The sequence below is a fragment of the Tasmannia lanceolata genome, unplaced genomic scaffold, assembly GCF_043159265.1.
Source record: "Tasmannia lanceolata isolate RefF3 unplaced genomic scaffold, GAP_Taslan_0.1 ptg000025l, whole genome shotgun sequence".
NCBI lineage: Eukaryota > Viridiplantae > Streptophyta > Magnoliopsida > Canellales > Winteraceae > Tasmannia > Tasmannia lanceolata.
In genome coordinates, this window is record NW_027518702.1 from 3,897,166 (window position 1) to 3,925,110 (window position 27,945).

At 37.4% G+C, this 27,945-nt stretch overlaps 1 protein-coding gene across 2 annotated transcripts; it reads left to right on the forward strand.

Annotated features, from left to right (window-relative positions):
- LOC143857485 (splicing factor U2af large subunit A-like) lies at nucleotides 1–27,886 on the forward strand. Of its 2 annotated transcripts, XM_077367901.1 has the most exons (13): nucleotides 1–290; nucleotides 8,509–8,732; nucleotides 9,673–9,780; nucleotides 13,399–13,466; nucleotides 13,822–13,892; nucleotides 14,170–14,214; nucleotides 14,313–14,372; nucleotides 18,228–18,288; nucleotides 18,380–18,492; nucleotides 25,372–25,818; nucleotides 26,304–26,439; nucleotides 26,585–26,652; nucleotides 27,508–27,886. In XM_077367901.1, exons 1-13 carry the CDS (start codon nucleotides 198–200, stop codon nucleotides 27,643–27,645), a joined length of 1,632 nt encoding a protein of 543 aa, XP_077224016.1. In that variant the 5' UTR covers nucleotides 1–197; the 3' UTR covers nucleotides 27,646–27,886. The 2 variants fall into 2 exon arrangements, with proteins under 2 accessions (XP_077224016.1, XP_077224018.1); XM_077367903.1 differs by lacking the exon at nucleotides 14,170–14,214.
- The last annotated feature ends 59 nt before the right edge of the window (nucleotides 27,887–27,945 follow it).

A 27,945-nucleotide genomic window follows, 5' to 3' on the forward strand; every position in this document is an offset into this window, starting at 1 on the left:
TTCATGGTGCTAGTGTGACCAAACTCTTCTCTGTCTAAAAACTTCTCATCTCGCCTTTCTCTTTAAAACCCAGTGTAGAAAGTCATCTGGAAACCCTAGAAACCCTAGAGACCGTTTTTTGCGAGTATTTTTTTTTAAAACCCTAGAAATTCATCTAGAAACCCTAGAAACTAGGGTTTTTCTTTCTCTGAGAGAGAATGCCGGATTACAGTGGGAGATACGACCGTAATGGCGAAGGATACAACGACCGTAATGGTGGATTTGACGATCACGGAGATTCCAAGTCTCAGGTAATACTGATCGAATCCTCTCTTTCTTTGATTTCTTCTGTTTCTTGATTTCTCCCCTTTTCTCATTCCTTTGATGTAATATTTCAGTTTTAAAATGAACAGCCCAAAAGTTACTTCTTTATGGTGTATGTGTTGTAGTTGCAAAGTAGTTATTTATGTAGGGTTGTGGGTGTTAGTTTTATTATGTGTCATGGTAGTGTGTAAAGTTTGTGGGTAAATGGGTTGTTGAATGTTGATGTGGCGTTCTCTTTATGCATGTATTTAAGTTCTTGTCGCTGAATGAAATGAGGAAGAAGAGAAATTTGACAGCAGCAAAGGAGAGTTTGTTTAGGAGAGTCATGGTTCCTCTCGAATTGAGCCGGTTGGAGGTCCGGTTGCCTTGAATCAACCTGTCTCCTCCACTCTTTTTTCTACTTTCTGTTTTTTTATTTGTATTGCGGACAATTAGGCACGTAACAAATGGTATCAGAGCTGTCGATCATGCGCAATGGCTACGTCATCGGAGCTTTTGGAATCCATTCGTGATGATGTCCGGCAAATCAAAGTTCTTGTTTTGAAAATGATGGAAGAACACCGGCGATTTGCAGAAGGAGTGGAAAAAATTAGCAAAGCGATCAAAGAAATGCGTAAAGATGAAGAAAAATTGAATCTTGAGAGAACTGATGTTCGTGTAGAGGAAAACGCAAAAATAGCTGGCGAATGAGATGAAAATTCGTATTTCCTTCCTACTTTGATAGCAACAAATATGGAAGGTGCGGTTCGAGAGATCACGGTCGTTATTTTTGTGGAATGCGGAGGTCCAAAGTTGACTGTGTTTCTCAACTAAAGTGTGTCCAATAGAATTTGGGACCCCGGTGGAATACAATCTTTTCTCCAACAAATCAACCTTCAGGACAAGGTTGTTTCTAAGGGGGGTGGAATGATATGTACCTCTTCCAACTTTGTTTAGGAGAGTCATGGCTCCTCTCAAATTGAGCCGTTAGGAGGACCGGTTGCCTTGAATCAACCTCTCCCCCACTCTTTTTTCTATTTTTGTTTATTTATTTGTGTTACGGCCAATTAGTCACGTAACTTATGTGCATGTTATTATGATGTAAGTGGGGTGGGTTAGAATGTAATTTTTATCTAGTTATGGCTTATGTGTTTTTAGGGCAGTGGGTGTTAGTTTTTTATGATGTGTTTTGTAAGTGGTTAAATGGATTGATGATGTGTAACTACCTTTGTTCTTGCTTTTAAATAGCTGTATTACAAGGAAATGTAGAGAATTTTATAGCAGAAACTTTGTTTTAGGAGAGTCATGGTCTATGAAGCACGGATACAGGTACGGGGTGCGGGCATAGTTGTCAAACTCTTATGAGTCGTACGAGTCAACTCTCGAGTCAAGTCGTTGGGCTTTCGAGTCGAGTCGCATGGGCGACTTGCCTCTGTTGAAGTCTCTTACGAGTCGTCTGGTGACTCTTACAAGTCACTGTGAGTCGAGTCGAAAAAATAAGACTCTTACGAGTCAAGTCGAGTAGCTGGGCCTGTGATTTTTTGTTTTGATGGTTAAAAACTTGGAAGTTGGAACTTAGAACTTAACTATTATTATTTTTTAATTGTAGGCAATTACATTTAATGAGAAAAAAACACCGAGTGGGTCTATACAAATAAAGAGAAAGAAAAAGAAAGAAAGATAAGAACAAGCCCCCCTGAAAGGGTCAAGGAGGAATAAAGTCAAATAGCTCAACCCCCTCCTTAGAGACACCATCTCTAACTAAATGGTTCGCTACACCATTAGCTGACCGCCTAACATGATGGAAAGAAATTGATGCATCCCCCGTCCTGTCTTGGATCCCATCGAAGAAAGAGGTAAATCTCCAAGGGAAGGAATGAGAGCCACTATGCCATCTTATCACATTGAGCGAGTCTCTTCTACCACTACCTTATTCAAATCTTCATTCTCATGATACCTTATTCCTTGGTTGATAGCACGAACTTTAGCTTCATTAGCGTCTGCGACTCCAATGGGATCCGCAAAAGCCCACTTCATAGCTCCAAATTCATCGCTCAAGACTCCCCCAATTCAGGCAGGACCAGGGTTCCCCTTGTTAGACCCGTCAAATTTTAGTTTCAAAAAACCATGTGTCGGAGGCTCCCAGTCTTAGACAATCTTGGGTTCTTAGCCTGAAGCACCACAAATCTCCTTCCAACCATAACATAAATCATGGGCGGATACAAATCTAAAGCAAGGAAGGGTTTTCACCCATGAATAAGTTCCAACCAAAACTTAATTATCTTTGTGCATGCAAGTTACAAGCATATAGGTAATTATATTTTTAGCTTGTTGACCATTGTCCTCTATGCTTGGAAGATGGTGAATCCGTGAGTCATCTTGCATGCATTGCTCCTTCTCTCATCAGGTATGGAGTCATATATTTCTGAGATTCGGTATTAGTTGGGTTTTCCCATTTTCTATCCCGGATGTGTTTCATCATTGGAGCTTTGTGACGTGGAAAAAGAAAGGCATTATGTTGTGGAATATTTGTCTTCTTGCTACATGGTGGGTGATATGGAAAGAAAGAAATTCTAGAGTCTTCAAGTGGGTTGCAAAATCTCCGTATTGGTTTTATATGAAAATTATTGCTCTTTCTATTTCTTGGGCGAGGAGTCTTACGTCATTTCGGTTTGTATCGGCTTTTGACTTATGGGAGGGTTGGAGGGATGCATGCTTTAGTAGGGAGGATCGCCCTAATGTTGTTCAGAGATGGGAATCTCCGCCTTGTGGAATGTTCAAAGTTTATTTTGATGGCTAGAGTCTTGGAAATCCGGGACTGGCCGGGACGGGTGGCTTGTGTCGAGATGATGATGGTGTCGTTGTATGGGCTTATTCCGCCCCTTTGTAGTATGTGATGCCATTGAGGCCGAAGTGAAGGCGGCATATCAAGGCATAAAAAGGATTGATACAGAAAAAATGGATCGTACTATTGTGGAGGGTGATTCTCTAAACGTGATACGTTGGTTGAAAAGTTTGGGAGAGCTTCCTTGGAGATTTTCTCATTTTTTTGATGAAATAGATGACTTAATTGCGGGGTCTTCAATTGTCTTTAACCATGTGCGAAGATCGGCAAAGAGGGAGGCAGATTGTTTGGCTAGGGGTGGGGTTAGTCGGGTGGAGTTGGAGTGGTTCGATTTCCTTAATCCTTGAGTGTTTTCTTGTTTTTGTTTTGTTATTCTGTCCTTTGTAATTTGGGGGTGGTCCATCTCGGTCCGCTTCCTTCCTTAATGAAATCACCTTACCATTTCAAAAAAAAAAATTGCTTAGTTCTCTATCTATGTGCTATTGGGTAATATTTTTTACGTGCTTCATCTTTTTGATATATAATTATATTTTGTTGAACTAAATTTCTGTTATTGTCAAAAACTCTTACTAGTCACGAGTCGAGTCGAGTCACGAGTCATAAAATTAAGAAATCAAGTCCAGAGTCGAGTCACGGGTTGATAACTATGCTTGGTAGATAGCATGCACTTCAGCCTCATTAGCGTCTGTGACTTCAATGAGACCTGCAAAAGCCCATTTCACAGTTCCAAATTCATCCCTCAAGACTCCCCCGATTCCGGCAGGACCAGGGTTCCCCAAGCTAGACCCATCAAAGTTTAGCTTCAAAAAACCATTTGCGGGAGGCTCCCAGTCTTGGACAATCTTGGGTTCTTGGTCTAAACCACCACAAATCTCCTTCCGACCATACCATAAATCGTGGGCGGAAACAAATCTAAAGCAAGGAAGGATTTTTCACCAATGATTAAGTTCTAACAGAAAATTAATTATTTTTCTGCATGCAAGTTACAAGCATATAGTCATTTATATTTTTGGTTTAGTGCTTTATCTATGTGCTATTGGGTTATATTTTTTACGCGCTTCATCTTTTGATATATAATTATATTTTTTAACTAAATATTTGGTCTTGTAAAAAACTCTTACGAGTCGAGTTACTAGTCATAAAATTAAGAAATCAAGTCATGAGTCGAGTCACGGGTCGACAACTATGGGTGCGGGAATGATACAGGTCCGTGGATAGGTGATTTAAAAAAAAAGAAGGATACGGGTACATTGGGGGTACGCTAAATATAATATATTTTATATTTTATTATGAGGAAAGTGTTTCTGAGCTCGAGCTCAGATAAGCTTATCTGTGCTCGAGCTCAGAAACTCATGTGGGCCCACATTTTTGGGGTGATCCAAAGCATTCATTTGAAAGACCCTTTCGTAGATAGGTTGTGTACCAAAAATCAAGTTGTTAAGATCATCCTAACCCATCCAAAAGTGGTGGGAAAATGGACAGATATTGTTTCTCCACGGATCTGCCCAATTTTCCCTCTACAAATGGAAGGGTTAGGATGATCTTAACCACCTGATTTTTTGTACACATGATATCTATGAAGGGGCCATTCAAATGAATGCTTTGGATCACCCCAAAAATGTGGGCCCACATGAGTTTCTGAGCTCGAGCTCAGAGACGCTTGACACTTTCCTCTTTTATTATATATTTATAAATATTAAAAAATTAAAGGCCCTGTTCGTTTGGGATTGTCCTACTCCCAACTGAATGTAAGCCCCAAACAGATTATTGGACTCAAAACTAAACATAATTTCGACCCCAATAATCAGTTTTGGGCTCTCAATCGGTTGTCAGTGTCACAATCTCAATTGAACAGGGCCTAAATGTAATTTTGAGCACCAAACAGATTATTGGACTCAAAATTAAACATAATTTTGACTCCAATAATCACTTTTGGGCTGTCAATCGGTTGTCACAATCTCAAATGAACAGGGCCTAAATGTAATTTTGAGCCCAAATGTGAGCCCCAGACAGTTTTGATTTGTTTGTTGTTTAGGTGCATACCCTATACACACCAGGGAGTACCCGGACGCACCCTCACCCAATACGGTGCGTGGGCCTCCAGAGAGTACCCGTGCTTCCTTGGCCATGGTTCGTCTCGAATTGATCTTCTAAGGAGGTCTGATTGCCTCAAATCAACCTCTCTCCCCCTCTTTTCTATTCTCTTTGTTTATTTGTTTTCCGACCAAATAGGCACGTAACACGTAGTTGACTGTCTTTGGATAGTTTTCATGGAATTGGTGCAAATGAAGTTTTTTCTTCGTTTTGTAGGAGCGTTTGAGAGGGGCTGTTACGTACCTAGTACCTAGGATGATGAATAAGTTAGGATCTTATCATGAATATTGTTTTAGTTTTTAGAGTTAATGGGACTCTTTATGATAAGGGTTAGTTGGTCTTAGTCTTTTGGGGTTTTATTGGATTGGGTCTCTTGGTTGTCAAGTGATTTTATTTGATATAAACATCTTGTAATCAGCCATTTTTCATATCAATGAAGAATTTCAAACTCAAAACTATGTTTATGCCCACAGAGGACTGACACTTCCCTGGAAGTGGGCCGAGCATCTGATCTTCCCTCTAAGAAGTTCAATCACATTGCGAACTTATTGGGGTTTGTAATTGGGGCCTAAGGGTTCCTGTTTTGGTTCATCGCAAATCTTAATTATTTTTTTGTAGGAAAGATTTGATTTTGGTTGGTTAATACGCAAATGCGTACTTTTTTTGATTTTCCCGTACTTGTTATGTTTGAAAAGATTTGTCTTTACCCCTTTCTCATTCATCCGAGGTTTCTGGATTTTTTTTATTTTTCATTTTCTGGTCGAATAATTTCGGATTATGTGTCGGTTTTCATGGAAACGATCAAATCAAAGTATTTTTCCCTTTAACTTGCTTGGGCAGTTGAAATATTTACGGATTTTCTGCTGCGACAAATCAGAACTACTTGCCTTATTTTATTTTAAAATTTTCTACTTTTTATTTTGGATAGATTTCATTTTGGCTGGTTAATATGCTTGTGAGTACTTGTTCTGCTTGAAATTTCAGGTAGAAGTGTCTACTTGTTTTATGGCCATTTTAGATTCGGATGGAAGGTCAGAGAGAAAGTTATAAATAAGAAAACATTCAGAACAAGTAAAAACTAAGAAAGAATAATCACGAAGTCAAAGTTATCATAACGATTGTACTTTTACTTTTTAATTTTGAAGTTAGTCGATTCTGATATACAAATCCTATCCATAATTGTTTAGACTTTTGAGCAAGGAAGCAGGATTCGTTTTCACAGGTGGGGAATCACGATTCCCCGATTCGCAAATCGGATTCGGGATTCAGTTCGATTCCCCAAACTAGGGGAATCCTGAATCCTTTTCATCGGAAACGCGAATCCCTATTTGGGAATCACTATTTCTTTTCCACATGAATCGCGATTCTTCATTTATGGATTCTCGTTTCATTGATAATAAAATTCGCGGATTCACATTACCCAAAACTTCGAATCCCATTCCGTGAAATCCGTTTCCCCGGTGATTCCCCGGATATAACCCCCCCCCTCTTGAACGGTTTCTGTGTGAATGGTTAACTGCTTGAGAGGTTTCTGGGCTTGAGAATGGTTTAGGGGAGTGATATTTATGCCCATTTTGATCACCCCACACCCATCGTCAGTGGCAATGGGTGAGAAAAATTCAGTGGCTTTGATTGCAAAGGGGGCTAATGTACATGATGTGAGAAAAATCCAGTGGCTTTGATTGCAAAGTACACTGGCAATGGGTGTCCCGGGCAACTCTCCGGCGAATCCTCGGCGAATCTCCGGCGACTCCCCAACGATTCCTCGGCGAAATTTCGAATCCAGCTCTCAACCATCCCCGGAGCCTTTGAATCCCGCTTTCGAATCCCGAATCGAATCCCGTTTTTGATTCCCGCCCTGGCAACCTTGCTTTTGAGGCCACTACCAAAGGATGAAATTGAATGCTTATTTCATTGAATGCATGCTGTGACTTGATTATGTCATTCTAGAATTGTTTTTTTCATTTTCTTTTCAATAAAATCAGGTGTTGTGGAAGAGAGATATATGGACAAACACCTGTGAAAAAAACACATATAAAGGATGGTAATTGTGATTTATCAGCTGCAAAATTATAAACCCTTGGCCACCATTTTTTAGTTGCAAATTTTACCTGCTTTACTGTCTGAAACATCGGATCTGTTTACTCGCGTCCCAGGTTACCTAAATACACTTTACTACCAAGGCTTCAACTCTGCGACATTGACATAGGCAATATTGACATTGAGGTGTAATAGTAGATACAAGGCTCCCAAGGTATACCTCGTTTGGAATGCTGTACTGTTTTATGCCTCCTCATCGATGATCTCCGAAGGTGATAAGAGTGTCTTTTGTATCCGCAATCAAGTTTTTTGTTGTTTCACCTATTAGATGCTTGTTATATTCTCGATCACCAAACTCCGGCGAATCAATTTAACTAGCCTTATCTTTTATTCGAGAACATCTCATCCAGAATCTTTGTCTAATGAAACTTCTGCTCACGAAAGTTATGATGGAGATTAGGTATTGCAATCTTCATTCTTGTGACCCTATTATCTTGTTGCACTTGAACAAATCAGTCCTAAATCCTATCTTAATCATCATGTTCTCAATCACGATCATTATGGGATAGAGTCCCATGATGATGAATAGGGTTGATCTTGATAGTTTCATCAAACTGCTTTCGAGATCTTCTCCTTTGTGCCTTGATTTCCCTTCATGCAGTGAATTCACTTCATATCCCAGTTGATGTAACATTTGTAATTCCTCTTGAAGAATTTGTTCCAATCAATCAACTCTTTCATTTGGATTGACATGAACCTTCTTTCGCTTCATTTTGAATCCTCAAATGATATCTTGAATCATAACTTTGATTCCAATTTGAAGCAAGTAAATTGCTAGGAATCCTCACAACTGTCAAAGGTTGCTACTTGCTAGATAATTGAACATTCACACAAAGTTACCAATCTATGCAAAAAGAATTGGAGAGATACATAGATATGTTTCAAATGTCTAAGTGATTTGAGGCTGGTCTTATGTAAGCTATGAGCGTCCTTGCTGATAATGCTTATGTTTGTCTAACATAAGCATCAGTCTTATATGAAATCTTGCCATATGTCACCATTCAAAAAAGAAAGGAAAAAGAAATCTTACCATATGTTGCATGACTCGCATCTCATAAATTGACTTTTTGATATATGAAATTGATAGTTTGTTTTTATCTTACATTTCTTGAATGATAATGTACTCATATTTTTGTTTGAACCATATTTCATTAATGTTTGTTCTACTAATAACCATTTCATTGCAGTATGCTTCTCGCGATTACAAAAGAGACACGAAAAGCAGGGATAGAGAAAGAGAAAAGGAGAGGGGGAAGGATAGAGAAAGGGACAGAGATAAGGATAGGGACAAGGAACCAGAAAAGGACCGTGATCGCCATCATAGGGACCACTACAGAGATAGGACTGATAGGAGGGAAAGGGGCCGAGACAGAGATGATCGTGATTATCACCGAAGCCGAGATTATGATAGGTGATGAGACTGAATTTACAACGTCATTCTTTCATATTCATCTTCTTTCTTGTTATGAATTTGCTCAGGGAGTTTATTATGGCATTGTATATTTTTATTTCTTTTAGCTGTATGTCTATTGTCTATCAGACCATGTGAACTTACTATGATATTTCAGATATGTTTAAGGGTGCAAGTCAGGTCGGGTTCAACCCAAAAAAAAGTCGGGTTGGGTTTGGTTTCTTACGGGTACGGGTCGGGGTCGGGGTCGGGTTGAGTTTTACTAACCCAGGTCGAGTTCGGGTCAGGTTCGGGTTGAGGGCTTGGGCAACCCGACCTGAGTGAAACCCGACATTGTTTTATCATTTTTTTAGTTTTTAGTTTGTACATATAAAGCTTAAAAACTTGAGTTGGGTTGGGTTGGAACTCAGGTCGGGTCGGATTCGGGTTGAAAAAAAAAATGGTTCCTCGGGTTGGAACTCAGGTCGGGTTGAGTAAATGGTTCCTCGGGTTGGCCTCAGGCCCTCAACCCGACCCAACCGAGTTGCACCCTTAAATATGTTATAAGTAGTTTGAGAAATAAATGTGTGCTTTTTTCTCTGTAACTTTGTGGTAGTAACTCATCCTCTCCATGCAAAGTTGTGATAGACCTAGTGGTCAGAGAAAATTTATTTGGTTGTACATTTTTTTAATTTTTTTCCAAACGATAACTAAATAGTGAATTCAGCAGAAAACAAAAGATCATAATGAAAACGAGGCGATAGGATTCCCCCAAAGGAATAAAAAGAAGCAAAAAACTATAAGGGACGCTTGGTTTGCTTTTATGAGCGAGCAAATATTTTTCTAATTATAAAATGTCCGAGTGCTACCATTAAAAAAAAGGAGGTCCGAGTGCTATTTTTTACCTTACAGTTGCATGTGATTCAATATTTAGTTGCATGTGATTCAATGTTTATTTCAGGCACAAAGATTATGACCGCGATAGGGATGGGCAGCATAAATATAGTTCACGTTCTCGTTCAAAGGGTAGATCTGAGCATCGATCAAGGTCACGTTCACCGTCAAAAAGGTAAATCTCGATATTTCTCAATGTTCATGTGTTTAATAAAATAAAAATTTTAGACTTCGTAAATTCTTGGCCAACTAAATTGTATTTGATATGAAGCGAGGTTGCCGCCATGGTTCTACATCGTTAAATTATTTGCAGGACAATTGATTGTGTTAGTTTTGTTTTGAAAGTTAATTGATTGTGTTAGTTGAAATGGATAATACAATTTGATGTATCAAGAGTTCTTTGTTGGATTGAATCCTTGGATCATGCTTTAAATTACTCAAATTTTCGATGTTTTTTATACTCAAAACCTGGTCATATTGTCGCTATGCATTTCTCCGTACCATCCAATACTTTATTCTGTACCTTCTGTTGATTCTTTTATTTGTTTATCAATGGAATTCATTCCTGATGGGATTCTAGCCTTGAATTTGAGCCTTGAATTTGGTCGGTTATCAATAAATATTTGCTATTACAGACAAATAGCTAGAGGATGCTCTAGTAAGCACAACCACATTGTAATACATTGAGGCACACCCACTCACTATAACCCATTGAGTCTCAACCTTTGGTGAATCCGGACTATTTGCTTGGTGGTCCCACCTTAGACATCCAAAACATGCTTATCTAATGATCACACTTGTTTAATTCAAAGCCGATATAGGATTAGAAAACCCATAGGCAATGCTCCACTTTCAGTGTCCAAAACACCAAATATGCATGGAATGGATGGTTTAGGATTGTGTGGATGTCGTGATTTTTTGTTATTATTGATCTAAAATAGGGTGGGCTGTTCTGAACTTCCGTCAATTGAGGGTGATGCCAGTATGTAATAGAGGGCTTCTCTTATTGTGTTGCAATGAGGTCGTACCCTGCTGTAGCCTCCCCCCGGAGAGCAAATATTGATCAAGCAAGTAGTATCATTCCCAACTATCTAAATAGTAAGGCAATACCCCCTTTACATCTAACACCCCACTCCATAATTGGCTTACTGATTCATTGTGACATTTGCTTCCTAATGTAAAGTTTTAGAAATCTCAACACGAGCCTCAAGTCCAATATTCATTGAAGAGATTACCTTAGTTCCTTAGGGAAATCATGTTTGCCCCTGTAGATAGCATCTAAACTATCCTCTTTTGTGTGCTCTTTGGGACTATTGGGATGTAAGTCTATGATCGTGTCTCCAAGCCTTCTCTATATATTTTGTCATAGAGGTAGCGTACTACCTTTTTTTTTTCTGGATCCGTAAGGTAGCGTACTACTTAGGGGACTAGGATATATCTGTATATGTATGTATGCATGTGTGTGTGTATTTGAAAAATCATTCGAATTGTCTTTTAAGTTCATCCATTTATTGGTTATTTCATTGCTATTATCAAAATATATCCTCCTGATAGATGGAGGTAATCCATATGCAACATATGTGTGTAGATATATGGAAGGTGTCCGCATCCAATACCTATACTGGCAAGCTTATCTTTAGATGTGGGATGCGGTGGCTTTTTTACTCGAAAAGAACGTTTAAAGACTTCTCCACCAATCTTAAGACACTGAGTTGCATACCTTTTTTGAGTAGAATGCCTGCTACTAATTGCAAGGAAGGATCAAACTATCTCTATCAGTAGGCATATCCAACTTGAGCAAAAAAATTATTCATATTGGTCTCATTGGTCAATACATATCGCATATCTCCTAGTACATTTTACCTCTGGGATCATTTATTTTGCTTTCTCAAGGTCCAAAAAACCATTAATAAGCTATGTTTCCTCCACAAATTCGTGTGTATTTTTCATTTCAAAAAAAAAAAAAAACAATTGTGTATTATTTAATTTAATTAATTTTGGCAGGTTCTTTAATGGACATCCGTTTTTTGATAATTTTAGTTTTTTTTTTCAATGTATCCACCACACATAATTATAATTGTTATTCATAATGTTTGTAAGTTTGTTGACATGCCTATCTGGACAATTCTGTCTTCTTATCTGTCAATTTTCTGTTGACTGCTTTAACTAAATTTGTAGAAATTAGTGTGCAGCTATAGAAATGAACAGTTAAAATATTTCACATAACTACAAAATTAGTACAAAATGGGCATGCTCCTCTCTGGGTTGGTCTGGTCTAATCTAAGTCAACCGAGTCACATGGAATACGGGGTTAGTTTTCCCTTGATCCGGAGAGGGCTGGTCATGAACTTATTATCCGATTGAAACTCAAGAGCCAATTAAGAGCGATTGCGCCTTTTCCATGTGCTTGATCTTACCGTGTGTCCCCCATTTTCGCCTGTGGTCTCACAGGATCATCCATTTCCACAAATTACCCTTTATCTCCAATCATATGGTTGCTACAACCACTATCATCAACAAAATGAAATGTAAAGATGAAAATACACAATAAAAAAAGTAAAAACAAGAAAAAACCGAAATTGACTTTGATCCGTTGATTTGTGCTTCAGTTCATGTTTTTTATGCGTGATTTGTGTGTGGGATTTGGTCATACATCCCTTACCCCTTGTAAAAACACATGAAAATAAAAAAAAATGCTGGAAAATGGAAAAAGGGTCTGAGTTGCAATTTTCATGCATGCCCATACCCCTTAAAAAAATCATGTGACCCTGGTAGTGATACGGGTCTTACGAAAAGAATTGAATTATCCATTCAGTGACTGCAATAAATTCAGCCATGTGTTTGTTTCCTCACGGTTCAACATCAAATCAAAAACCAGAATTGAATGGGCCATGGCAATGAAATTTGTATCAGATGGAGTGATAAGTGGGTTTTTTTTTGTATTATAGCTTCATATTTAAAGTTGCAATGAGCCTATCCCTTTGTGTATGTGAGGACTCCAGGGACATTTTCCAGTTGTAGTTTGAGAGCACAGTAAGGAGATGCTTTTATACTGCCATGGACTGCTGCCAGTCTTGAAGTGGAACCCCTTCCTTTCTTCATTGAGGGAGCTGCGGAGTTCCATGGTGGTTGGTGGTTAAGTGCATAAATGTATGCATGTGTATGGATATGTATATTTTGACAGATACACATTGTGTGTGTTTGTGCGTAGAGCCCTACCACTTATGCACTGAAATTTTGCACTGTGCTTTTGTGTCTGGTGACCACCACCTCGCCTACAAATTTTGTCGTTTGTTGTTTCCGTGATGTGGTGCTTACGACGTTCAAAGGCAAGGTTTTAAATTTCAGCCGAAATACCGAAATTTCAGATTACAGTCCAGATTGACACCGAAAGTACATTAATTCCATGTCGGTCCGGATTTAGGCTGAAATTTCGGAAATTTCAGCCAAATGTTTGGAAATTTTTGCCAAAATTCATTTATGAAATTTTTTCAAGTTAAAACCTGAAATTTGTTACTTTCTTACATAATTTCGGCCAAAATTTCTTCCGAAACTGAAATTTTTTCGGTTTCGGACCGACACCGAAACCGACGTTTCAATCATTGTGCAAAAGCACACTGCACAATTTGCAGGGTGCCAAGGCTACTGGACTCTATCATATGCAAAAGCTGCCCACAGAATTTTCAGGCGCGCACACACACACACACACACACATATACCTCTGATTTGTGTATATTGCTTATCTGCCTTGATTTTATTTTCTTACTGTGTGTTGGCCTGTTGGGTTTTTCAGCAAACGAATTAGTGGTTTTGACATGGCACCTCTTACAACTGCAATGATCGCTGGTGCTACTACGGCAGGTACATGACCCTTTCCTTCTAGTCGTAATCTCTTTGTGTTTATAGTATCTTATTGCCTGTTGTTGGTTATGAAAATTCTTATCATATTTTGGTAGTTTGCACGGTTTTAGGAACTTATATATTTAATATCTGGATTGGTTATGCTCTTTTTTTATATTATTTACGTCGTGGCAATTCTGAAACTGAGAGCCATTTTGGTTGTTTTCTTGTTTTTGGTGTTTGTTTGTTTGTTTTTGTGTCGATACAATGTTGTAAGAAGGCAATGTTAGGCTACTTGTCCTACTGTGCTGCCAATGGGCGTGAGCCGGCTACTGTAGCTTTTATGTACAAGGAGGAATTTAATTACTTTTTACAGGTCAGATGATGGCCACACCACCAGCCATTCCTGGAATGTTCCCTAACATGTTCCCATTAGCACAAGGACAGGTATTTTTTTCTTCCTTTTTCATGAGATCTTGGGGCTGTTTGGGTACAAGGATTTTATAATCCAGGATTGTAAAATCCTAGATTTGGATTTTATAAGCTAAAACCTGGATTTTACAATCCTGAAAATGTACAATCCAGGTTTTAGCTTATAAAATCCAGACTTTAGCTTGTAAAATCCAGGATTATAAAATCCATGTATCCAAAAAGCCTTCTTGTGCTTTACATGCTTTGATTTCACAGCGTTCAGTTTGTATTTTTTATTTGGTACTCGTGTCAGTTTGGGGCCCTCCCTGTGATGCCATTCCAGGCAATGACTCAGCAGGTATGATGGATTAAAGCATGCTTTTGCGGATCTGGTTTTCTCTCGAACACATGTCACATCCTTATATACAAGCTAAATTTGTTGTGTCTTTTTGACAGGCTACTAGACATGCTCGGCGTGTTTATGTTGGCGGCCTTTCTCCTGCAGCTAATGAACAGGTGACATGTTATCTCTGTGTTCTATTTTACTTATAATTTTATAAATCTTTATAATTCTGTCTTTGAAAATTTCTAAAAATTCTTTACAGTCTGGTCAACCATTTTGCATGCATTTGTGTGCAGATAATTACAATGGGTTAATCTGTTTGGATAAACTCCTGGTTAAATTCTGGCACACGGATAGCTGTTTGCACACTTGTTTATGTGGGTTATACTAAAATTATTATATTTAAACATTATGCAAAATTTATTATCTGTATATAGGAGTTTTGAAAAACACAATAATTTGATAATTATCAAATAAGAGTTTTAAGAAGTATTAGCCAATTAACCAACCAATTAGAGATAAGTATCCTATTTATCACTCACTAATTAAGTAATCTTATTAATTAATTAGATATTATACGCCGTATATGCACAAAAACGCATACACCATATATATATATAGTGTAAATACTCCTTGTGTCTCATACACCGGATCTCATCCATCCGTGCAATCTATAAATCTGGGACCCTGATCCTCCAAGGTTCGTCACGGGTCAAGCGAGTTTTGAGTGGGATCGTCAAAGGGATCCGACGGTCGATCCCGCAGAACCCAAGATGGGCCCCACCACGACCTCGCTCTGTAGTTACACTACAGTCGGATTGGGCAAGTGGCTCCCACCTGGACGTAACCCTGAAGATGACCGTCAGATCATCCAATACACCTAATCACATCTTATCTCTACGTCATTCCTCCGATCCTCATCTATCGGGTTGAGTCCTATGGGAGGTGGACAATCAGTATCCCCTAGGCCCATTGGTGCAAACCCGGAGGCTCCGAATAACTACCAGGATTTTAGGAGCTCAATGGGACCACATCTTCATATCCATACAACCATCCATAACCCATAAACAAATAGAGAAACATTTAATGGCAAATTTCAGCATAAATAAAGCATGAAATGAACTGTAAGCAACGGACCATCAATGATAAATACTTCTACTTCAAGCAATTATTGAATATATCAAATAAATGACTCAAGGATAGGATTTAAGGCTCAAATAACTGACTTTATTCGCTAATTCATTGCTGTCCATAACATAAAAGAAAGATCTAGGGCCCAAAATTTTATTAGAAAATGACAAAAATGCTCAAAATAAGCTAGGGTAACTTATGGGTAAGGTTCCTATGGGTTTCCAAAGGAGAAAGGGGTCCTAAAAGGGCTGAAATCAAGGAAAAATCTCACCATAAAAGAGTCCTTTCACTTTGAATCTTGCTAGCAAAGAGACCAAGAGAATGGGGGAGAAGCTCGTGGTCACGTTCCGAAATTCCGGACAGCGGTGGGCCTCCACGGAAGGGACGAAATGAGTATGAGAGAAGAGAATAAGAGAAGGAAATCAAGAAGAGAGGAAGATAACGAGATAAGAATCAAGAAAGTGTGTGAAATAGACGGGGAAATAGAGAGACCAAGAGGGAAGAGAAGAGAGAGTGCGAGATGGAGAAAGAAGAGAGATTGCGAGTGAGAATGAGAGAAAAGAGAGGGTTCGAGTGAGAATGAGAGAGAAAAGACGTAGGGAGAGATCGAGGAAGAGGGAGAAACGAGAGAGGGACAGTAAGATACGAAGAGAGAGAAAAAGGTCAGAGAGAGAGAGATGAGAAGAGGTAGGGAAGAAGAGGCTACCTTGAGAGGGGAGAGGGACGGCCATGACGTGGAGGAAGGGGAGACGTGCGGCTCCTTTTTTTTTTGTTCTATTTCTTCAATTCATGAAAACTAGGGTTTCTTCTCCCAATAACTCATATTTATATGCTTTAGTGGGCCCTCTTTGCTAGCTTACTTAATATGAGGTGAAAAGACAGCCTTGCAAAGCAAAGAAAAACAATTAAACATCTAAGGGCATAATAGGGAAAACAAAAGAAATAAGGGTAGAGTGGTGCATGCGAAGGTGGGCCCTAGATGATGTGGACATCCCCCACATCTAGGATAATCCCAATAATGCCAAATAAGTCCAATTAGCCAAAATAAATAAGTGCAAACATAATAAAGTGGTGATCCAACGGTTGGATCACATCAGTTCTCCCTGGGTGGGAAGAACTCGACTCTGTCGAGTAAAGAGCTGATGCATGCAGTGACACGTCATATCGGAGTCGTCGTATCCGCCCGGCATCCAACCACAAACCCGATCGTCCGTGCCAACAGATCAAGTATCTCCAACAAAATCCTCGATGGGTATCCACTGTCCAAATGTGCAGTATGTGATCTCCACAAGATGTTTTCTTTTTTCAAACTTATGACATGCACGTATTATATTATATTTATGTAGCTGGAAAAAGAAGAGGAGACAGCTAAGACGAAGAATTTCTTTGGCAATTGATTATTAATTTTCTATGTGAATGATCTTGAAAAATCATGTGGAAAATTAGGGCTTGTCTGAGGATGGGGGATACTGTTCGTGAGTTATTGATCTCATTGTAATAAAACTGATAAATGAAATCACATAGTAATCGTGATAGTAAAAATTTGGTTGATAAGTGGATATGTAGACGATGCTAAAAAATATGAGATAATCCATTGTTGCCTTTTAATAAATTGCTTTTTTAGCACCTTTTGGTAAATTGCTAAAAATTGTTTACTTGATTAACCAAATTTTTGTAACATGTATTGCAAAACGTTGGTGTTATTTTTAAACATTAGTTTGATAAAGTGTTTGTTTTAAGTGGAAGAGGTCCGAAATTCCATTACACCTAGGTGATATAAAGTTTAATTTTTTAAAGGTAGTAATTCAAATGTTGAAGTTCATTTTTTAAATTATTCAAAATATGTATTGTTCTATTGATATCAATATATTGTATTTATTAGTATTTAACCTGAAAAAATGTAAAAAAATTATAATTGTTAGTGCATCCCACTTTCATAGAGAAATCAGTTGTGGGTCATGTGGCCAGGAACTGTGGGCCCCTAGTTTGACAAGTATGATAAGAGAAAGTGCGTTGATATCGCACTCCATCTTTTAATGATGGCACGCTCTTCTGTTTACAGTTTCTTAATCAGCTGTAAAAGCAGTTGCTATTCCAAAAAGCTGCTAAAAGCCTATAAAAAAGATGACTAGTAAAGTTTGGAGTGCCATTATCATAACAAAGGAGTGCGGGCAAGGTTCTGAAAATCAGAATTGAATCGTAAATCTTAACAGGGTTCGAATCATAAATCGGATTGTAAATCATAAGATTTTTTCTGATTTATATATATAAATGAGAATATTTTTTTTTGAATGGCAAAAATGAAAAGCTGTATTAAAAAATATAAAAAGGTAAAAAATAAGAACAAAATGAGTAATTTTTTATTTTTTATTTAAAACCATTATATTAAATTAAATATAAAATAAGGAGGAGAAGGGGTTTATAGGTTATAAGTTGGTAACAAGGAGAATAATGAAAGAAGAGGAGAAAAATAGGAAGGAAGAGAAGAATAGATTTAGGGTTTTCTTTACTTGTTTTTGGGTTGTAAGTTGGGACGAGGGGTTTATTTACGATTTATTTCTAATCGCAAATGGTCCAGTATAAAAAAACAAGCAAAAAAAAAAAAAGGAATCGTAAAAATCGTAAAAAGAATTGTAAAAATCTTAAAAATTGTGCGATTTTTACAGAAAACGTTTCTTCCTTCCGATTTTAATCGTTTTACCCACGATTTGATTTGAATCGTACAGTACAAATCATGAATCGTACGATTTTAACAACATTGAGTCCGGGTATCACATCCCTAAAATAATTCATGTCCATCTTTTGGCTTATGAGTTTCGATTTTTCCTGTTGTTGATGACTAAGATGGCAATGCTTGCTTGTAGCTCATGATTATTTGTTTTGGTCTTTTGTTGCAGTCTGTTGGAACCTTTTTCAGCCAGGTTATGTCGGCCATTGGAGGAAACACTGCTGGTCCAGGTTTGCCAATACTTCTCCTTTCTTGCCTTGCCTTTATAGAACTACCTTACCTTTGGTGGTGTATATCATTAAGTGCTTGTCTGTTTTGCAGGTGATGCTGTTGTCAATGTATATATCAACCATGAAAAGAAGTTCGCTTTTGTGGAGATGAGGTCTGTCGAAGAAGCAAGTAATGCGATGGCCTTGGACGGCATCATCTTTGAGGTTCTGCAATTTTCCTTTTCCTATGTACTTATACTTTCTTGACCACTGTCCAATTAAATGTTCCAACCTATGATTTAGCCGACACTTTGAATTTATTGTCGACAAATGTGTCATGCCGTGTCCGACACGACATGCGCGTCCACCCATGTCGACACTCCTTTGGACACTTTAAATGTATTGCTAGGAGTGTTAGAATTAATGTGGGCGTGCGGACACGTATTTGTGTAATAATCAATAATTTTATGTGTGTGTGTCACTATTTCTAGATTTTTAGATGTTGCCATGTTAGACAACTCATATATGTCTCGAAACTCGACACGAATCCGTATCGACAAATTATGATTATATATACTTTCTATTTTAGCCATGTCCCCGTTTCTAAATTTTGGGGGTTTGCCGTGTCCGACACCTGTGTCACGGTTGACATGTGACACTCGTGTCCATGTCCACAAATCATAGGTTCCAACTCTTTGGGTGTTGACGGTGCACTTCACACTAACAATGACAGGAAGGCAACCCCACTTGTTTTTTCTTTTCATGGTGGCTTCCTTGCATAATGGATGAAGTGTTTCTACTCTTCATCTGACCAACTAAATTACAGTTAATGCTTTTAAATGGCAAGCCTTATTCGTTGTAAATTCTGCCTTAAAGTTTCAAAAAAGTGGCAAATTTCCTGTTAGTTGCACAGAAATGTCTGACATAGCACTAACCTTTCCTTTTCCTCGTAGATAAGCTATGGCTGAGAAGCCATATTGAAGATGCAGGGAATCAAGTGATTGAACCTGTAATCCACCTTGTATAATGTTAGTGTTTCTTAATGGCTTAAAGTATCTTCAATTTTCAACTCATTTGTGATTTCAAAACTTTTACACTACTTAATTAAGGACACTACATTAGAAATGACCACCATTTGGTTGTTGCATTGGACCTTGTATGAACATGCCTACCTTGGACCTTGTAACGACTTCCCATAATACATCCATTATTTAATTGATCGATGAAATCTTCTTTTTAGGTCAGGTGTGTCCTTCACAGCTCCATTCTTTTGTTAGGGATGAATATGGATTCATTGGTTTTTTATGTACAAAATGTTGCCCTTGCATTCGTAGGCGACCATTGGTTTTTTTTTACCGGGTATGGCAGCTAGTCGATTGTATATCAGGTACTTTATTATATGCATCAAGGTTTCATATTCTGTGAATTTTATTGTAAATTTGGGATCTAAAAACTTAACAGTTTTGAAATTGGTGAAATCACTTCGAATAAACAGTTCATATCAGTTGCAATTCCACAAGAAACATACCCAAGAGTTTTAAACAATACAGAAATAATAAAATACATGCCAACAAATAAAAGAAAGAGTAAGGTGCGCAGCGTTAAACTCGCTCCTAAATTCACTGATGGAATTCTGAAGGCCGACGACCTCTTCATCAAGGTCGTCGATCCGTCGATCCTGCTGTGTTAAGCGCGTGAGCACAACATTGTGCTGAGAGGCCATAATGTTACGGAGCGCCAAGAATTGTTGGGCGATGAACTCCTGAGTCAAACCATGTCGATCCTGTGGAGGAGCTCATGGAATGGTTGCATCTTCATCAATCCTCATCTTCTTCAATGACGAGCCACCAAACGGAGGGAACAGATCCTTAGTTAATTCCCCGTCAAGAGGTACTTTAGAGTGTTCAAAGATTTGAGTAAGGATCATGCCAATATATAAAATGTAACTTATGGTTGCATATTCTTCTTGTGGATGGTGTACTTGTTTTGGTTGTATATTCGGATTAGATTTAATAATGTTTTGATTATGTTGTATATGTTGTCGTTGAAAATTGTGTTTTTTATTTTGGACAGAATTGAGAAATCGTGCAAAAAAGGAAAAGAAGTTTCAAAACGGTTGAAAATGCAAAAAACATAAAAGAACAAGAACATAGAGATTTAAGTGTACTTGATTGATGTTTATTTCCAATCTTAGTAAGTCGCTTATGTTTTAATATAAATTGTTTTGTAGGATTAAATCGTATTAAGATGCTCGCCCTCTATGTTTGACAAGGCCTTCAAGAAACTAAAATTGAATGGAGATCATACCAAGGCTCTTTCTTCGACTCCTTTTAATGATTTTGTTGATCTTAAAAATGTTCAAATGCACAAGCTAATGATAAATGCATTAAATAAAGTTTGGAATCCAGAGTCTAAGACATTTACATTAGGAAATAAATCAGTTCCATTTACTGTTGATGATGTAGCTTTATTTTTGGGTCTTTGCAATAGTGGGGGAAGTGTAGTGTTGAGCAGGAAAGTTCATCAAAACACAAGAGTAGTTCCTTCTAAAGTGGAGGGTTAGATTTTTTCAAAAGTTTCTGCTAGTATAAAAGAAATCATTGAGGAAGCTTTGAAACTAGTTCAGGGAGTTGAATAAGATTATATCGAGAAGACTACAAAATATGTTGTATTGCTTTTTTTTTGTCATTGTACTTTTTCGTCCTACATCATATCAAATCAACCAAGAGTTTTGGCCATACATTAAAGATTTAAAAAATATATGCAAATACAATTGGGCCTGGTTAGTAAATAGTTTAAATATGCGGTCGTTATATCTAGGTGGATGCTCATTAGTATTGGAGGTATGATAGATTCTTCCTATTTAAGTCATTTACTCTTGTAGTTATATTATAATTAAATATGTTTATCATGATACGCAGGTTTGGCTATATGAGCATACCAATTTATGGATTCCCATCGAACCAAATAAATGCCCACAATTATTCAAGTGGGATTGGAAAGTGAAAATTACGAAACTTGGGGAATGATTGAAGTTTGGTTTGATTAACAAGAAACTTCTAAAAGCATCTTAGGTTAAGCATAAAATTCGATATTATATAGTCTCAATTCAAAAAAAATTGTTAACTAAATGTCTTAATAAAAGCTTAGGTAGTGGTCATACTAGAACCAACAGGAGATGAAGAAAAATACCTATTACCCTTAAGGGATCATGTATTGCAATATTTTCCATGTTATGAATTTACTTTTTAACATGCATTGATTAAAAAGAAAAAGAAAAACGTGAATGATGATTGGATTGATGAGAAAATAGAATCTTGGGTCGCGAACAGTGATTCAAGTGATGATGAAGAAAGGGAATTCTTCGTTCAGTTCTCCACCTTAACGACAGAAAAAAAAAAGGATTGATCAAACATGCATTGATAAGAAAGAGAATTCTTGGTTCAGTTCTCCACCTCAACGATAGAAAAAAAAAAAGGATTGATCAAACATGCATTGATGAGAGAGAATTCTTGGTTCAGTTCTCCACCTTAACGACAGAAAAAAAAAGGATTGATCAAACATGCATTGATAAGAAAGAAAAAACGTGAACGGTGATTGGATTGATGAGAAAATAGAATCTTGGGTCGCGAACAGTGATTCGATTGATGATGAAGAAAGAGAATTCTTGGTTCAGTTCTCCACCTTAACGACAGAAAAAATGATTGATCAAATTCTATTGGTTAAAAAGTAAATTCATAACATGAAAAATATTGCAATACTTGATGTCTTGATGGTAATAAGTATTTTTTCTCATCTCCTGTTGGTTGTAGTATGACCACCACCTAAATTTTTATTAAGACATTTAGTTAACAAAGTTTTTTGAATTGAGACTATATAGTATCGAATTTTATACCTAACCTGAGATGCTTTTAGAAGTTTCTTCTTAATCAAACCAAACTTCGATCCTTACCCAAGTTTCGTAATTTTCACTTTCCAATCCCCACTTGAATAACCGTGGGCTTTTATTTAGTTCGATGGGAATCCATAAATTAGTCTGCTCATATAGCCAAACCTGCGTATCGTGATAAACATATTTAATTATCATAAAACTACAAAAGTAAACAACTTGAATATAGAGGGTTTATCATACCTGCAATATTAATGAGTATCCACCTAGATATGACGACCTCATATTTAAGTTATCTACTAACCAATCATAGATTGCCTTGGCCCAATTGTATTTGCGTATATTTTTTAAATCTTTAATGTACGGCCAAAACTTTTGGTTGATTTGATATGATGTCGGAGGAAAAAAATCCAATGGCAAAAAGGAGCAATATAACATATTTTGCGGTCTTCTCGATATCATCTTCTTTAACTCCTTGAACTACTTTTAAAGCATCCTCAGCGATTTCTTTTGTACTAGTAGAAGCTTTTGAAAAAAATCCAACCCTCCACTTTAAAAGGAACTTCTCTTGTATTTTGATGAGCTTTCCTGCTCACCACTACACTTTCCCCACTATTGCAAAGACCCAAAAATAAAGCTACATCATCAATAATAAATGGAACTGATTTCTTCCCTAATGTAATTTCTTAGACTCCGGATTCCAAACTTTATTTAATGCATTTATCATGGGCTTGTGCATTTGTACTTTTTTTAAGATCAACCAAATCCTTAAAAAGAGTTGAAGAAAGAGTCTTGGTATTATCTTCATTCAATTTTAGTCTCTCGAAGGCCTTGTCAAACATATAGGGCGAGCATCTTGATACGACTTTATCCTGCAAAACAATTGACATCAAAGCATAAGTGACTTACTATGATTGGAAATAAACACAATAGTACACTTAAACCTCTATGTTCTTCTTTTCTTTTTTTGCATTTTCTTCAACCTTTTTGATACTCTCTTTCTTTTCTTTTTTTGCACGATTTCTCAGTTTTGTCCAAAATAAAAAAACATAATCAAAATATTATTAAATTTGATCCGAATATACAACCACAACAAGTACAAGGTCCACAAGAAGAATATGTAACCATAAGTTACATTTTATATATTTTCGTGGTGGATCTGATCAGAATATGCAACCACAACAAATAAAACATCCATAAGCAATTGAGCACAATACACAAGCTGAAACCCTGTTCAAACAAGTAATAGCAATCCCAATCAACTAAACAATGTTGATTATGGGTTAAATGGGCAGAATCTGAGATAAAATGGCCTAGCAAGGGATTAATTGGTGAAAATTTGTATTAAATGGTCTGACTAACCCACAATTGCTGCTCAAAACCCAGGTACTGACGGTAGCTCTAAGCCCATATTCTGTTTGATAGCTGATCCATTTGTTGGTGATACTCTCATATTCAGTGACGACAATTTAGGAAAACCCCTTTAATTATATAGCTTTAACCTAGGTATTCAATTCGGTGGAAGAGAAAAAACAGAATTTACCTCCCAATCGAGTATCTCATCCCTTGGTTGTGGAAGAATTAATATCTGAAGATTGTGGACAAGTGGCTATGGATGTTGACTTCCAAGAACCAAGCTAAGTTTTGGGACAAATTGTCAAAAGAGAGGCCAGCCCAAATATTACTAACTACAATCAATTCTCCCCGGGAAGTGAAGCCATTTACCAGCTCAGAGATCGGACCCAATATTTGACTCAAGGTAATGGCCGAACAGATGATAAGAAGTAAAAAGTGGCTATGGATGTTGACTTCCAAGAAGCTTCCATATTTGACCATGGTGAAGAACTTTATGAAGAAGCATTACATTAGCATTCTAAAAGGAGCTACAAGTGGTGAAGCACTTGAGATCCTTAATAACGAAGAGAGTACTCCAAGATTTTTGTCATCCGAGCTCATATGTAAAACTTGATCAAGTCACACAAGTTGATAATATTTTGAGTACTCATTAGATATTTTCATGTCCTCATCGGGTTGTAGAAATTGGATTGGGTGGAATTTTCAAGTACTTTGTTGGGCTTCTTGCTTAAAATCAAGTTATTCCTTAACCTCGGCCCTGTTCAAGTTGACTCAAATGAGTTTTTTTTATAACATCTAGCTTTTGAATTATATCTAGTGGAAATGGCGTCTTGAGATTGACATCTATATCAATATTACATAATTATTTTTTTCAAATATGGCAGCCAATTTATTAGAAGCAACGGCAGAGATGGTCAAAGTATATAAAACACTACAACCGGTCAGATGTAAATGGTTTAATATGGTTACACAAGATTCAGTTAAAAAAAACTATAAGTCTGGGGTTAGTTGTGGTTGATCACCCATTTCAGCTCCAGAGATAAAAAGCCTTCAATTTCAAAATCTTGAACACGAAGTCAGAGCGTTTATACAAAAATTTCAATTTCAAAAGTGTTGAACGGACACCTCTCTTCCAAAATAAAGAAGAAAGCTTATGCAAGAGGGATGGGTGGAGATGTGGAGGGTTGCTGTGCATGTGCAGATGGAAAAGGGACATATAGTCTACCTACATCGTGTATGACTACTTGATAGAGTCATTAAAGTCATAGTAAATAAAGAGAGGCAATGGCAATTTCTCAACTATACCACTATAAAAAAAAATGGACGGCAATGGAGCTTCAGAGGGTCGGTAGGCAATGGCAATGGTGCTTGGGGAAGAAGAAGGTAAAGGTAAAAAGGTGAAGGTAAAAGGTGAAAAGGGATTTGGTAAAGTGCCTTGGGATTTGTTTTTTACAGAGGTGAAGGTAAAACAGATGAAGGGTATTTTGGTCCTCAAAAAGGTCTTGGGATACGTTTCACCCTCTTTTGATAATTTTCAAAAGCATAACCTCTTACACACAATTTCAGAAAAAAGGTCTATCTTTTCGATCATTTTCCCTAAAAAATATCATAAAAATATCGCTCTATGTTTAAAATCTCGGGATTATTTCGGGATTTTGTCGTTTTATCAAAATGTCGCGATAAAAATGCGATATTTTGAAAATATCGGAGATATTTGTGACATAGGATGTGTCAGCATTTTCGGGTGTACTGTTGTTTCTGTACCTGATGCCTTGTGTGAGCATTTATGACTTTGAGAGCAATGTCAGTTTGTTTAATCGCTCTCGATTTGTTTAAATTATTGGTGTGTATATATCCAGGGGGCGCCGGTAAAGGTGAGGAGGCCCAGTGACTACAATCCTTCTCTTGCTGCTGCACTTGGCCCAAGCCAACCCAACCCTAACTTGAACCTGGGTGCAGTTGGGCTGACACCCGGTTCAGTTGGCGGCCTTGAGGGACCTGATCGCATCTTTGTGGGTGGACTCCCATATTACTTCACGGAATCACAGATAAGGGAGTTGCTGGAATCTTTTGGCCCTCTTCGTGGTTTCGATCTCGTCAAGGACAGGGAAACAGGGAATTCAAAAGGCTATGCTTTCTGTGTTTACCATGACCTCTCAGTTACAGACATTGCATGTGCGGCTCTTAATGGCATCAAGATGGGAGATAAAACTCTCACTGTTCGGCGTGCAAACCAGGGTACTACCCAACCTAGACCTGAACAGGAGAGTGTATTATTACAAGCACAGCAGCAGATAGCTTTGCAGGTAAGGACAACTTTTGTCTTGATTTTTATTTTATTTTATTGAAAATATTTAGCAGATCTTCCCTTTTTTATGCAAATTATTGATACCCCACCCCCACAAAAAAAAGACTTGTATTAAATTTTATGCTGCCATTTCTCTAGAAACGATTATTGCAAATCATTATAGTGGTTATAAAATGTGGTAATTACATAAAGGGGAATGATATCAGCACAACCATGGTTTAACAATTGCACGGCCCAGCTTGTCTTTTCTTTTTTAATTGGTTTGTGAGAGCTTTTTGGGAACTGTAATAACCTTTTTACAGCTCTTTAAATACTAAAAGACAAGATGCATTAGTGAAAATATCAAAACATTGTGCTGATATCATTTCCCTTATAAATCACTTTTTTTTTAAAAAGTTCCCTTAGATAAATTGCAGTATTTTAGAGGATCTGAGTTATCAAACTTGCATCTACACTTTGAACATTCTGTTCACCTTTTTGCAGAGGCTCGTGTTCCAAGTGGGCGCCCTTCCTACCAAGGTCATATGCTTGACACAGGTGGTTACCGCTGACGAATTAAGAGATGATGAGGAATATGAAGACATCGTGGATGACATGAGAGGAGAAGGCGGAAAATACGGTAAGTAGTGGGCATTATAATAAATAATCGAAAGTCCTGATCTCTGTTTTTATACTACTTCTGCCTTATTTCATCTTCATATGTTAATTTCTTTTTTCACTTTAATTCTTTTTTGTTTCCAAATATCAACCTACATCTTTTGCAGGTACATTGGTGAATGTTGTCATCCCTCGACCAAATCCAAACGGCGAACCTTCTGCAGGAGTTGGGAAGGTCCGTAGAAAAATGCACATTCTTCATCATTTGGAATCCCATGATCTTAAAGCACAACTTTGCCTGTTAAACTCCAGTCTTTATACAACCCATAAACGGCAGGCCATCTTTTTTTAGACCACAGGCCATCTTAAACAATTTGCAACCTTGAAGGTCAGACTTGAGAAGAGCTCACTCAAGTTGACCTGTACTGAATCAAATTTTTTCGAATTTATAAAGCTCAAGACAACAATGATCAGATTTTTCTAGTTCTTGATACATGAGTGATTGAGTTTTTCAAGTACTAGATCGAGATTAGGGCCAAATCATCTCTTTAACCTGTTTGTGCGGAAGATAAGTTGGACTTTGGGATTTCCATTACTAACCACGAAAAACCATCCAGTTTGCCATTTGGTAAACTGGGAAGTTCTTCCATGGTGTGTTTGGAGATATTATTCTTACGGACGACATCATCTTTTTATGCTTTTCAGCGAAGTTACATGGATTCTTCTAAATGGGCGAAGAATCCATTTCGGACACGTCTCAGATTGCAGTACTTTAGGATTCTTTGAGACACTTGTAGATCTCTTTTATCTGTTTTTTCTGAATACTGTAACCACGATTTTACGATAATCACATGTTTTAAGTTTTACCCATCCTAGTAGTAAGGTTCTGAAATGGCAAAATAAAACAATATATCTACTTAGCCTGTTAAAATTTTCAATATTTTACTTGTTCAATCATATTATTATGTAAAAAAGTAAAATTTTATATTGGCGAATGCACGAATCATTCTTTTTGAGGTTTGCGGAATCTGACTCTTGGTACCCGTGTCGGATTTCAACATATCCGTTCTGATGCAACATAGCTTTTCAGGTATTCTTGGAATTTGCAGACACAGATGGATCTTCGAAGGCCAGGGCAGGACTGAATGGAAGGAAATTCGGCGGAAATCAAGTTGTGGCTGTTTTCTACCCAGAAAACAAGTTCTCTCAAGGGGAATATGATGCTTAGTATCGTTTCTTTTGCTTCTTTCTGTATGATATAGATCCTTTTGGCTCATACAAGATTTTGCTAAAAATCATTCCAGAATATTAAGATTCTTTCTATGTCATCGTCCTAAATGTGTTGCAGAATGTTTAGCATATCTCTTGTTATTTGGTTACTGCACTCTGTGGACATCTCATTTTGCCTTTCACAGCGACCTTAACACTGGACAGATTTTGAAGTGGTGAATCTATGATAAGTTTTTGTATCTTTGAGTTTGAATATATTTTTATAGGTAAGAGAATATATTACCCAAAATATTTTTAA

Excerpts from the sequence above, each read along its gene's own strand:
- LOC143857485 (XM_077367901.1), top strand. The coding sequence starts at position 198 with ATGCCGGATTACAGTGGGAGATACGACCGTAATGGCGAAGGATACAAC. Across the intron at positions 18,289-18,379 it reads AGGAAACACTGCTGGTCCAG|GTGATGCTGTTGTCAATGTA; the intron begins GTTTGCCAATAC and ends TCTGTTTTGCAG. Across the intron at positions 18,493-25,371 it reads TGGACGGCATCATCTTTGAG|GGGGCGCCGGTAAAGGTGAG; the intron begins GTTCTGCAATTT and ends GTATATATCCAG.